At 48.3% G+C, this 14206-nt stretch overlaps 1 protein-coding gene across 1 annotated transcript in view; it reads right to left on the minus strand.

Moving 5' to 3' along the window:
- necab2 (N-terminal EF-hand calcium binding protein 2) overlaps positions 1 to 14206 on the minus strand; it is a 908814-nt gene that overhangs the window by 2088 nt on the left and 892520 nt on the right. Inside the window, exons 10-12 of the mRNA XM_085992018.1 lie at positions 13380 to 13492; positions 9053 to 9130; positions 4554 to 4645 (exon numbers count right to left, since the gene is read on the minus strand). Of these exons, the coding sequence (XP_085848144.1) occupies positions 4554 to 4645; positions 9053 to 9130; positions 13380 to 13492 (283 nt within the window). The remainder of the gene's footprint in view (positions 1 to 4553; positions 4646 to 9052; positions 9131 to 13379; positions 13493 to 14206) is intronic.

The raw sequence follows: 14206 nt of genomic DNA on the forward strand, positions 1-14206 counted from the left end.
ACCAAAGATACATGGAATAAAAGTGAAAGTGACAGGATACTCAGGTACTGATATACCAGTGAAAGGAAGATGCATTGTCAAAGTGACACACAAGGACAGAGAGCACACGCTAGCATTAATCGTGGTGCCAAAGGATGTGCAAGCCATACTAGGTTTAATAGCCTGTGAGAGACTGAACCTGGTTAAGAGAGTCCTCGTTGTGGAAAGCGAAGGAGAGACAGTCGATGATGAACTCATGAAAGAGTACAAAGACCTATTTCAGGGTCTAGGCTGCCTTCCAGGAGAACACACGATCAGAGTAGATAAAAGTATGCCAACGGTCATACATCCATGCAGAAAAGTTCCATTTGCTCTTCAAAAGCAACTGAAGGCAGAGTTGGACAGGATGGAAAGCCTGAACGTGATTCAGAAGATAGATGAGCCAACTGAGTGGGTGAGTTCCCTCGTCGTTGTGGACAAAAAGAATGGAAAGCTCAGAATTTGCCTGGATCCAAGAGATCTAAACAGAGCAATAAAGAGAGAGCACTTCAAGCTTCCTACACGTGAGGAAATCATGTCACAATTTGCAAATGCAAAGTATTTCAGCAAGTTAGATGCATCATCAGGATTTTGGCAGATGAAACTGGACGAGGCAAGTTCAAGACTGTGCACATTCAACAGTCCATTTGGCAGATACAGATTCCTAAGGTTACCATTTGGCATTGCCTCAGCTCCTGAAGTGTATCACAAAACTATCCATATGATCTATGAGCACCTGGAGGGAGTTGATACATCAATGGATGACATCATAGTATGGGGAACCACGAGAACTGAGCATGACGAGAGACTGAAAAAAGTGCTGGAAGCAACAAGGAAAACAAACCTGAAGCTGAATAGAGAGAAATGCCAGCTCGGGGTGACAGAACTGACATTCGTGGGAGATATCCTTAGCAGTGAGGGCATCAGACCAGATCCCAGAAAGGTGTCCGCCATTGAGAATATGCCAAAGCCACAATGCAAAAAGGACGTGCAGAGGTTTAATGGAATGATCAACTACATGGGTAAATTCATATCCAACCGCTCAGAAAAGATGGCGCCACTGAGACGACTAACTGAAAAGAACATAGAATGGGAATGGAATCATGAGCATGAGAAGTCATGGAGCGATCGAAAGAAACTGCTCATAGAGGAACCAGTTCTGAGGTTTTATGACCCAGCGAGACCCATCAAGATATCATCAGATGCATCACAGAGTGGGCTCGGTGCCGTTCTTCTGCAAAAATATGACTACTGGCAACCTATTGCACATGCATCGCGCTCAATGACAGACGCGGAGACGCGATATGCTCAAATAGAAAAGGAGCTGCTCAGCATCACATACGCCTGTGAAAGATTTCACCAGTTTGTGTCAGGACAAGCAATCAGAGTAGAGACTGACCATAAGCCCTTGATTGCATTGTTCCAAAAGCCACTAAATAGCTGTCCGCTTAGAATACAAAGAATGATGATCAGGCTGCAATGCTATACACTGAATGTTGTGTACACACCGGGTAAGCTGATGTATACAGCAGACACGTTGTCCAGAGCTGTTGACCCAAGTGAGCCTGCAAACACCAAAATGGATGAAAAAGTGAACGCCTACGTGGACATGATCACAAGTGCACTGCCCATAGCAGATGCAAAAATGGAGCTCATAAAGACTGAGACAAACAAAGATGAAACACTGAGACGACTGAGGAAAAGCATCTTGGATGGATGGCCCAACATGAAGCAAGACTGCTCACCTGACATGGCAGAGTACTGGAACTGCAGGGCGGAACTATCAGTGGTCGAAGACATCATCTACAAAGGAAGTAAAATAGTTATCCCAAAGAGTCTGAGAAAAGAGATGCTAAAAATGATCCATGGAGGACATCTGGGAATCGAAAAGTGTAAGAAAAGAGCACGAGAGGTGATGTACTGGCCACGAATCAACCAAGATGTGACAAATGAGGTGTCAAACTGCACAATATGCCTGAAATATCGAGCAAGCAATCCGGTAGAACCACTAAAGCCACACCCAGCGCCAGACAGACCTTACCAGAAGGTAGGCGCTGACCTATTCGTATGTCAAGGGAAGGACTATCTTGTAGTCACAGACTATTACTCCCTGCATCCAGAGGTTTGTAGACTGTACACCACCACTGCAGATGCTGTGATAATGTGTATGAAAGCCATATTCTCCAGACATGGCGTGGCAAGCGAGGTCTTCACAGACAACGGACCCCAGTTTTATAATGCAAGTTTCCGACACTTTGCCAAAGAGTGGGACTTTGTCCACACAACGTCAAATCCTCACTTTCCACTGTCCAATGGACTAGTGGAAAAATCGGTCCAGACAGTGAAAAGACTGTTGTACAAGGCGAAAGACAGTGGAACTGACTTCTACCAGAGCATGCTTGTATACCGCACAACGCCGCTCGAGTGTGGTATGTCACCAGCCCAACTCCTTATGGGACGTCTGCTAAGGTCAAACCTACCCATCCCGGAGAACCTCCTGAAAACAAAAGAGGGGGAGAAAGTGAGGAAGTTCAAAGAACAACAGAAAGAAAAGCAAAAGTACTACTATGACAGAGGAACACAAAACCTACCTGAACTCCACACTGGTGATCAAGTAAGGTTCAAAGACAAAACAAACATATGGACTCAGAAGGGAACTGTCCTGAGTGAAGTTCAACCAAGATCATACACCAGTCAGACAGATGAGGGTGCTGTTCTGCGAAGAAATCGTCGGGATCTTCTCATGGGACCAGCCACAGCAGGTCAAAAGACTGATACTGTTGAACAACCTGATCACACAGCAGGTCAAAAGACTGATACTGTTGAACAACCTGATCACACAGCTGAGAAACCATCATCGGAGGCAACAACTCAGATTCAAGGACAATCAATCAGAAAATCCTCAAGACACGTGAAGCCTCCTGAGAGACTCATTGAGCAAGTTTAAGGTCTCTTGTTATAGAAGGAAGTAATGTTATCTTATTCTCTCTTCAAGTTCTAGTATATTTACATATTTCATGTGAACACACAAAACAAGGTTAAAAAACCTTGATAATGATAATGATAATGTAAGTTCATTAAGTGTTACAGTTAAAATGCAGAGTAATACAAAGAAAACATGTTGTTAGATAAAAGTAAAATACTTTTGTTTTAAGAAAGGGAGATGTAATGATATCAGCAAATAGTGATGGTATTTGCCTGTTTGTTTATTATGCCTTGCCAGCATATTTGCCTGTTTGATTATTTATGCCTTACCAGCAGAGGGCATGTGAGAGAGGCAGTTTAGTTTAGTTTTGGTTTTGTTTTAGATGGATCTCGAACATGGTGTCTCCTGTAATGCTGTTAACTTAGATGAACAAACTTTTGATTAAAAGACAATGGCCTAGAAATTCACTGGCCTCAGCGCCGCTTTTGAGGCGCTAGAGGGCCGAGCGCCGAAGTTATGGCCAGTTTAGAAATTGACAGGGGCCCTAAATCGGCGTTAGGCCGGTAGCGCTGCGCCGGCACCGATGACATCATCGGTGTGCGCAGCGTCCCGGTTGCCATGGTAACCCGCCCGAACTCGGAAATTGAGTTGCGGCCGCCTCGCCCGTGGCAGCCGCAAGCAACGTTCTGGCAGAGGTGCCTTACAGAACTTTGCGCCGGCGCATTAAAGGCCCCGCGGTGGCCGGCCGCTTTCCCGCCGGCCGCCTGGCCGCAGCTCCCTCCCCGGACTTCCCCCCCCCCCCCCGGAACAGAAGCAAGCCCGGCACTTGTCCGAGGTGCCAGGCTCATTTTTAAAAAGATTATCGCGGGCCGCGGCCGGGTGCAGGCAGCTCCTCCTTAACGGAAGGAGGAGACCTGCACTTCCCGAGCCTGCCGCACCGCAGCGGGCGCCGCAGCGCCAGAATAGCGCCGCAGCGCCAGAATAGCGCCGCAATGCGGCGCGTGGCGCCAGTTTTGAGGCGCTGAGACCCCTCAGTAGCGCCGGCAGCCGTTTGGGCGCGGCGCTACTGAATTTTTGGCGCGCGCAGGGGGACTTAGCGCCGGCACTAACTTCCGGCGCTAAAGCCCTCGCTGCGCCAAAACCGAATTTCTAGGCCATTCTCTTTCATCAATGTTTCGTCATTGAACCCACATACAAATCAATACAGTGATCACTTCCATGGTACAATACACTGCCTGCACCCACCGTCTATTGTTTGTATCTCCGCCCATCAAGTCTGGGCTGGTGTTTTTCTCCAAATGAGCCACCCAGTCTAATCTCACTCTACCCCTCATTCCCCATACACTTTGATATCCTGCCAGTATAATACCATGCTCCTCGTGCCAGGAATGGGGAACTTCCCTGTTCCCTTTAATATTCCAGGCAGTTTGGAGACAGTCTCGGGCTGGGTCAGTGAGAGAGATAGTCCCTGTCACTTACCTGGTATAAAGAGTGGAGACAGTGTCGGGCTGGGTCGGTGAGAGAGATGGTCCCTGTCCCTTACCTGGTATAAACAGAGTGGAGATAGTCTCGGGCTGGGTCAGTGAGAGAGATGGTCCCTGCCCCTTACCTGGTATAAACAGAGTGGAGACAGTCTCGGGTTGGGTCAGTGTGTCCACTTTGACATGTTGAAAAGCTTTAGATCGTGCACTTTGAAGATGGCTGGATGAGAAATAAATGGAGAACAGAGTCTGAGTCAGAAAACACCTTGATAGAAGCAGCTGGAATTAAAGAGACACTCATTGATTGGGCAGAGCCTTCAACTCAATCAAACAACCAGTAGGGAAACTGGGAATACAAAAGCAAAATACTGCAGATGCTGGAAATCTGAAACAAAATCAAAAAATGCTGGAAACACTCAGCAGGTCAGGCAGCATCTGTGGAGAGATAAACAGAGTTAACGTTTCAGGTCAATGTCCTTTCATCAGAACTGGAAAAAGGTCATTGACCAGAAATGTTGGGCCAGATTTTCAGTGTGCCATGAGGCGGGCTTTTAGGCATGCAGGGGGCAAAAATCCTGAATTCAGGGGTCCCGACACCATCCCGCCCAAAACCCGCCTCCACGTAAGTTTCAAGGGAGGCGGGTACCTGCCCCACACTGGGAACCTGCCGACCCGAGGCGGGAAGGGATTAGTGCCAATTAACTGCCTGTTAACAGGTAGTTAACAGGCAGTTTTTAGCCTAATCCCTATTTTGAGGGGTGTCGTGTGGGATTCCCGACGGCTCCAAACCACGCCAGGTTAGAACAGGCGGGCCGTCGGGTTGAAGGACTTGGAGGGGTCGAGATGTCGGTGTAAAGGTGAGTGATGGGTGCATGAGTGCAAAGGTAAGTGTGTTTGGTGTGTCTAAAGTGTGTAAAGAAGTTTAAATTACCTGTACTTACCTTAACAGCCTTTCTTCCTCTAGGTTTCGGGAGTCCATCACTTAGCCAGCACTGAAAGCTGAATGGCTGCGATCTGTCAAAAGTGACAGCCTTCAGCTTTCAGCGCCGGTGACAGTTCTAACTGAGTCTGCGTAGAAGGACTCAGGTTAGAAGTCAGACTGTCAGTGTTTGACAGCTTCAAACAGCTGTGAAACACTGATATTTCATTTGTCAAAAACTCTTGACAGATGAAATTTCAGTCTGTGACGTCACCTGTTGCTGGGTGGCCCTTAATTGGCCTGCTGAGCCCGCTGGGCGGGCTCAACAAGGTCAATCAAGGGAAAATCGCATTGATTGGCCGGATGTCGATGGAGGCGGGACTAAAACCTGGAAGTTGTAGTCCCGCTTCCTTCCCGACTGCTGAATGAAAATCCAGCCCGTTAACTCTGTTTCTCTCTCCACAGATGCTGCCTGACCTGCTGAGTATTTCCAGCATTTTCTGTTTTTTGTTTTTATTTTAAATTTCCAGCATCCGCAGTATTTTGCTTTTGTTTTTAGTGATGCTGCTTGAGGAATAAGTATTGGCGAGGACACTGGGGTGAACTTCCTAGCTTTTTTGAATAGTACCGTGAGCTCTTTTATGTCCACCTGAGAGGGGAGATGATTAATCAAAAAACGACATCTCTGACAGTGCAGCACTTCCTCAGCACTGCACTGGAGTGTCAGCCTAGATCACGTGCTGAAGTCTCTGGAGTGGGGCTTGAACACTTCTGACTCAGAGCCAAGAGTGCTACCACTGAGCCACGGCTGAAAGAATGCGAATGTGGGCACCAAGGCAGATAAGAAGTCCTGCACCAGACAGCACATATTGTCGATGGAGGCACCACTGGGCATCATATTAGGATGGACGGATTTAAAGCTTTGAAGTACAAATGGGCTACTGGAACTATGGCTCATTAATGCCAATCCCTACGAATGTCTTCGCGCTGTGGACTCACCCGTAGGACCAACGGAAGTGCCGATTTTACGCATGCACTGCGCATGCGCTGGAAACCGGAACTTGCGTTCTCTGAAGAAAGGGGTTTGCAGGTCAAACGCCTGTGCCGGATAGGCAGCGCGTACGCATAGAACTTTCGTTTTTTTCCACAGTTGCTTCAGTCCAGGTAAGTCTGAAACAGCTGTGTCTAGAAAAGCAGGCGTGAGGCCTGCATTTAACAGGCTAACAGTTGAAGTAAAAAAAAATGTTTTTCCACTAATTTATCATTTTAAAATACTTTAAAGAAAGGTAAGTTTATTTTTATCCCCATTAAAAACTTTAATTATTATTTTTTTAAATTAAAATCTTTGTTTAAAATAGTTAATTTATGTAATTTATAGTCATTTTAAAAATGTGATTTTAAAAAAAAAAATTATTTGAAGTTTCACTTATGTTTTGGGGCTGATCTCTATTCATAGATTTGACAGGTCTTCCTGTCAAATCTATGAATGGAGATTCTTTGCTCTGATTGGCTCCCAATGGCCCACGTGATCTCAGGGCCGCTGCAAACTACCTGCGCCCCTGGGATACGCGAGCACTGCACACCGGTAGTTTGAAGAGGCACAGCTAAGGAATTCTATGCCTCCCGGGAGCACTCTGGTCCAGGCGCAGATTTTTCCAAATCGCAGCTCTCCTCTTGCGGGAGGGCTGCGAACGGAATTTCTGGGCCAATATCTGGAATTATCACAGACCCTCTCTGATATAAAACATTCCCAGCAGCCGTCACTGCCCTTTCCACCCCTTGGATGCACCAATCCCAGGCAGATGGCAAAGATTTGCTTCCTCAGAGAATCCTCACTGATCAATCTAACCATAGCAATGGTGACCTAATGGGATTGGCAGGTTTCGAATACTGGCCAACACGGGTAGCAACACGTGTCCAACTACACAAAATGTTTCAAAAACACTTTGGGGGTGAATTTCTGTTGGGGTTCTCCCGATTGTCCACTGCACCTTTGGTGGATGGTCGATTGAAACTGTGTTTCCTGCCGTGTCTCCGGGGTTTTACCGCAGTTACATCTGCTGATTGGGAAGAACCCTCATTCCCCAAGGAAATTCACCCCCAGTTACTTTACGGGCACAGACTGAGGATTATCACTGGAAGAATGGTCAGTGCTGGGAATGGTCAGTGCTGGGAATGGTCAGTGCTGGGAATGGTCAGTGCTGGGAATGGTCAGTGCTGAGAATGGTCAGTGCTGGGAATGGTCAGTGCTGGGAATGGTCAGTGCTGAGAATGGTCAGTGCTGGGAATGGTCAGTGCTGGGAATGGTCAGTGCTGGGAATGGTCAGTATTGGGAATGGTCAGTGCTGGGAATGGTCAGTATTGGGAATGTTCAGTACAGGGAATAGTCAGTACAGGGAATGGTCGGTGCTGGGAATGGTCGGTGCTGGGAATGGTCGGTACTGGGAATGGTCAGTGCTGGGAATGGTCAGTGCTGGGAATGGTCAGTACTGGGAATGGTCAGTGCTGGGAATGGTCAGTGCTGGGAATGATCAGTGCTGGGAATGGTCAGTGCTGGGAATGGTCAGCGCTGGGAATGGTCAGTGCTGGGAATGGTCGATACTGGGAATGGTCAGTGCTGGGAATGGTCAGTACTGGGAATGGTCGGTACTGGGAATGGTCAGTGCTGGGAATGGTCAGTGCTGGGATTGGTCAGTGCTGGGAATGGTCAGTACTGGGAATGGTCAGTACTGGGAATGGGCAGCATTGGGAATGCCCAGTATTGGGAATGATCAGTGCTGGGAATGGTCAGTGCTGGGAATAGTCAGTGTTGGGAATGGTCAGCTCTGGCAATGGCCAGTGCTGGGAATGGTCAGTGCTGGGAATGGTCAGTGCTGGGAATGGTCAATATTGGGAATGGTCAGTATTGGGAATGGTCAGTACTGGGAATGGTCAGTATTGGGAATTATCAGTATTGGTAATGTTCAGTATTGGGAATGGTCAGTATTAGGAATGGTCAGTATTGAGAATGGTCAGTGCTGGGAATGTTAGTCCGAGTCTTGTATTTTCTGGCTTAACTGTAGGATTGGTTTGATGGGTGTTTTGATGCTCCATCTCTGCTGGAGATTGCTGTGTGTTTGTCATTACACAGTAAGACCAGTGTGCGGTGCTAGCACACAGCACAGGCAGGGAATGAAGGTGTGAAGTGGGACATGATTTGTGAGCAAGGAATGGAGCAGATAACTGTCCTAGGTGGTTCCCGACTGCGGGTGGCTAATTGCTGGGAGCTATCAGAGTAGGAAGTGGGTGGAGGGTGATGCGAGTGCAGTTGGGTTCAGAAAAACAAATTCCAAAAGTGTCTCATCTTTCAACCAATATAAAACTGGAATTAAGGTGCAGAACATCAAGACGCTCAAATATAAATAAAGAGCAGGGGAGTTCTCCCCGGTGGCCTGGCCAATATTTATCTCTCAACCAATATCACTAAAACATTATTTGCTCATTATCACATTGCTGTTTGTGGGAGCTTGCTGTGCGCAAATTGGCTGCTGTGTTTCCTACATTTCAACAGTGACTACACTTCAAAAAGTACTTCATTGGCTGTAAAGCGCTTTGGGTCATCCTGAGGTCATGAAAGGCGTTATATTAATGCAAGTGTTTCTTTTAATATGTTAGGGGTTTGCGGGCCCAGAGAATGAATCCCCAGAGTGCTTGTGCCGTGTCACTTACTTCTTCCACTGCTCCTCGCTCTCCCAAAACTCATAGACAACGAAGGTCACTCCGTCTGGTAACCTCACTGCTGTAACACTGAGGAGGAGAGAGATTAGTGAACGTATGGTTCAAATCTATCCACATAACGCCATCAAAACCCCTCCTAACAAACACGTTCCATACTGGGAATGGTCAGTGTTGTGAATGGTCAGTATTGGCAATGGTCAGTATGGGAATGGTCAGTGCTGGGAATGGTCATTGCTGGGAATGGTCAGTGCTGGGAATGGTCAGTTCTGGGAATGGTCAGTATTGGGAATGGTCAGTATTGGGAATGGTCAGTATGGAAATGGTCAGTGCTGGGAATGGTCAGTGCTGGGAATGGTCAGTATTGGGAATGGTCAGTATGGGAATGGTCAGTGCTGGGAATGGTCGGTGCTGGGAATGGTCAGTACTGGGAATGGTCAATATTGGGAATGGTCAGTATTGGGAATGGTCAGTGCTGGGTGACGTAAGAAAACTACTAGGCACTTGGTCTAAGTATTAGACAAGGCTTTAATCAACTGTTTTTCAACATGGAGATTTAGTTGTGTCCCTCACTAGTTCCTGTTAAAGAATGACCTGAGCAAGCTGGGCCCATGCCCGAGTATTTATACTCTCCCTGGACAGCGCCACCAGCAAGCTGCCCAGTATCATTTCATAATTCATTTCCACATGAATGCCAAGATTCATGTCACTGGGAATGGTCAATATTGGGAATGGTCAGTATTGGGAATGGTCAGTATTGGGAATGGTCAGTGCTGGGAATGGTCAGTACTGGGAATGGTCAGTATTGGGAATGGTCAGTACTGGGAATGTTCAGTATTGGGAATGGTCAGTACTGGGAATGTTCAGTATTGGGAATGGTCAGTGCTGGGAATGGTCAATATTGGGAATGGTCAGTATTGGGAATGGTCAGTGCTGGGAATGGTCAGTACTGGGAATGGTCAGTACTGGGAATGCTCAGTATTGGAAATATTCAGTATTGGGAATACTCAGTGCTGGGAATGGTCTGTACTGGGATTGGTCAGTGCTGGGAATGGTCAGTGCTGGGAATGGTCAGTGCTGGGAATGGTCACTGCTGGGAATGGTCAGTGTTTTTAATGGTCAGTGCTGGGAATGGTCAGTATTGGGAATGGTCAGTGTGGAAATGGTCAGAGCTGGGAATGGTCATTGCAGGGAATGGTCAGTATTGGGAATGGTCAGCTTTGGGAAAGGTCAGTATTGGGAATGCTCAGTATTGGAAATATTCAGTATTGGGAATACTCAGTGCTGGGAATGGTCAGTACTGGGAATGGTCAGTGCTGGGAATGGTCAGTGCTGGGAATGGTCAGTGCTGGGAATGGTCACTGCTGGGAATGGTCACTGCTGGGAATGGTCAGTGTTTTTAATGGTCAGTGCTGGGAATGGTCAGTATTGGGAATGGTCAGTATTGGGAATGGTTAGTATGGAAATGGTCAGAGCTGGGAATGGTCATTGCAGGGAATGGTCAGTATTGGGAATGGTCAGCTTTGGGAAAGGTCAGTATTGGGAATGGTCAGTGCTGGGAACGGTCATTATTGAGAATGGTCAGTATTGGGAATGGTCAGTGCTGGGAATGGTCGGTGCTGTGACTGGTCAGTGCTGGGAATGGTCACTGCTGGGAATGGTCAGTATTGGGAATGGTCAGTGTTTTGAATGGTCAGTGCTGGCAATGGTCATTGCTGGGAATGGTCAGTATTGGGAATGGTCAGCTTTGGGAAAGATCAGTCTTTGGAATGGTCAGTGCTGGGAACGGTCAGTATTGGGAATGGTCTGTGCTGGGAATGGTCAGTGCTGGGAATGGTCAGTGCTGGGAATGGTCACTGCTGGGAATGCTCGGTATTGGGAATTGTCAGTGTTTTGAATGGTCAGTGCTGGGAATGGTCAGTGCTGGGAATGGTCAGTATTGGGAAAGGTCAGTATTGGGAATAGTCAGTGCTGGGAATGGTCAGTGCTGGGAACAGTCAGTATTGGGAATGGTCAGTATTGGGAATGGTCAGTGCTGGGAATGGTCAGTATTGGGAATGGTCAGTATTGGGAATGGTCAGTGCTGGGAATGGTCAGTGCTGGGAATGGTCAGTATTGGAAATGGTCAGTGTTGGGAATGGTCAGTAATGGGAATGGTCAGTGCTGGGAATGGTCAGTATTGGGAATGGTCAGTATTGGGAATGGTCAGTGCTGGGAATGGTCAGTGCTGGGAATTGTCAGTATTGGGAATGGTCAGTATTGGGAGTGGTCAGTGCTTGGAATGGTCAGTATTGGGAACGGTCAGTATTGGGAATGGTCAGTGCTGGGAATGGTCAGTATTGGGAATGGTCAGTATTGGGAATGGTCAGTGCTGGGAACAGTCAGTGCTGGGAATGGTCAGTATCGGGAATGGTCAGTATCAGGAACGGTCAGTATTGGGAACGATCAGTATTGGTAACGGTCAGTATTGGGAATGGTCAGTATTGGGAATGGTCAGTATTGGGAATGATCAGTATTGGGAACGGTCAGTGGAGTCTACTAACTAACAGTGTGAGGTACCTCAGATTGTGGGACAGTCTACGCTGAAGGTGTGAGACACCTGTTGAATTATTTGTTCCAGTGGTTTGTTGATCTGCAGCTCCCCGAAATCTCTGTCTGTTACTGGAGCTCCTCTGTAGTACCACAGCCAATTGCTCGTTCTTCGTGATCGAGCCAGGACAATGAGTATTAGTAGGTCATTGAACCTCGGGGGGGGTGTATAAGAGCCAAGTGCAACACCCACTCCAGCACACATTCCAGCGGGGTTTGACTGGATGGTGCTGGAGAGCAGGATCCCGTCACCCTGCCCTCAGCGGAGATGACCCCAGATCAAGGGCTGACCCCCGGTGTTCCCTACTGAGCTGACTGTTTCACCTCAATCGTTCAGCCTCCTCTCTCATGTGAGGTAAAACTGCTCATACCCTTTCAAAGGTAAGGTCAGCTTATCTCACATCTGGGTGTTGATTTCAGTGAAAACATCGGCCGGGACAGCCCGCGCAGAATGGGACGCGTTAACGCCGACAAAGCGGGAGCAGCTCCCAGAAACTTCCCGGCCCGCCTCATCTCCCACTGATGCTGTATCCCCCCTCCTCCCTCCCTCCTGTTATGTATTGTGTGTTCTATTGTGTGTTCTCCTCCCACCTGTGGTGGCGCTGTCACAGGAGATAAATGGTTGGGTATTCTCTCGGTTAAGTTTAGCTCTCTTTGTTCGGAACTTGCCAGAACTTCCTTTCCTTCCAATAAAGCACTTCATGTTTGAATCTCTGAGTTCTGAGTCCTAAATTGTGTCTAGGTAGAAAGGTACCGACACAACACCTCCCTCCATCCTCCCTCCTTACCGTGTTGAATTGAGGACCCACCTCACCATCTCCGACTCTACAGCCCCGGTTTTAACCCTGTCTGCCCGTGGGTCAGGAGGTGGGGGGTTAAGATGGCAGCAGGGCGGTAACCACTGTCGTTCCTGCCTCGTTCCCACCCCCGCTGCCATTTTAACTCCAGGATTTTAGTCAGCATTGCGGCTGCTACTGGAAATGTCAGGGTCCGATGACGTCATTCGGACCCCGACGCAGTTTTAAGTGGGGATCACGGTGCAGAAGCCTCCGGGAAGAACGGCCAGCCAACAGGATCCAGGGCCACAGGAGGCCCAAGTAAGTCAATGTGTTTCAGGTTTCCTTGTAGGCCTAGATGGGCAGGACAAGCCTCTCTCAGCCTCACAGGGAGACTGTGGGCCTCCCCAGCTCGGGTTTCCCTCCCTCTCCTGACAACTTACCTTGGTGCCAGGGACCATTCCCTCACCCTCCTGATGCCCGAGAGCCCGCTCCCAACCACCAGCTTCCGGCGGGAGTCAGCCTGGCGATATTAAATTGAGGCCCAAGAGCTACAATGGCCTGGGCCTCACGCTGGCTCCACTGTGGGCATTTGCCTTCTGCCCCAGCCCCTGCCCCAGGTTAAAATCAGACCTGAACTCCTGCTTTCATAGGAACAGGGGGAGGCCATTCAAGCATGTTCCTCCATTCACTTAAATCAACTTCATTTTCTTGCCCTTGATACCCTTTCCCCCGCCCCCACTCGAACTCAAAACTGTAGAACTCCTCACCTCCCTCAGCATCCCTTCCCCCTGCAATCTACAATTAAAAACCTAAGCTTGGGGTCGTCTAATCACTACATCCTGGTTTACCTCACCGGCCCTGGCTACTGTCCTCCCACTTCCAATTGTGGGCCTTGGATTGGGGGGAAAGCGCAGCGCTTCAAACAGGGCTGATCTCTGGCTGGTTGGACTCACTGGAAGCAGTCTCGCTGTACCGACACGTCCTTCAGGTATTGCTTCAGGGAGCAGCCGAACTCTCCCAGCTGCTTCTGCCCGACGGTCATGTGTTGGCGCACGAGGAAGAGATGCTGGGGAGAGAGAGCAGACAAATAGAACAAGGGTAGGCCGTAGGCTTCAACATCGACAGGACGTGGGGTAAGAGAGAAATCAAGAGAGAGAGAGAGAGAGAGAGTGAGACAGAATGGGAGGCAGGAAGCAAGCAAGAGAAAAGCAAAACAAAGGAATGAAAACAAAAGTGAATATTTTTTTCTTCTGTGAAAGCCACATTTAAAGAAGAGGCAGAGGTGTGCAAGCAGTGTTGTGAGCACAGTCTGTTACTCCTTACACACCACCATCCTGGTGTTTACTGGACTAAATCTGACGGCGTTTAACTGCCAGCAAAGATTTATTAAGCAGAGAGCGGGAGGCTCTCTGTGTGTGGGAGTCTAACACTGTCAGCCCATCAGCTCCTGGTGAATTGCACGGCTCCTCCACTTACTAACTGTTAATTAGATCAACGAAACACCAACAATCTGTCAAACACCAAGCTTCCCATTAAATTAAAATCTGACGCAGAGGCTCACTCTGAGCCAACACCATTAGCATTGCTGTGATACAAGCAGGGCCTGTCTAGAAAAGCCGAGACTGCGGGGGTGTGTTCATTGAAGTATTTCAAGCGATGAAGGGACTAGACTGCCGGTGTGGACAGTCTATCTGAGCTAGATAGGTCAGAGGAAGCGAGGGGTCATGCCTATCAGATATTTAGCACAGAATGTGGTTCGATGCCAGGAGGTTCTCGCTTA

This window comes from Somniosus microcephalus, chromosome 6, assembly GCF_052327205.1.
Source record: "Somniosus microcephalus isolate GS21.2 chromosome 6, FLI_Smic_1.0, whole genome shotgun sequence".
In the NCBI taxonomy this organism is placed as follows: Eukaryota; Metazoa; Chordata; class Chondrichthyes; order Squaliformes; family Somniosidae; genus Somniosus; species Somniosus microcephalus.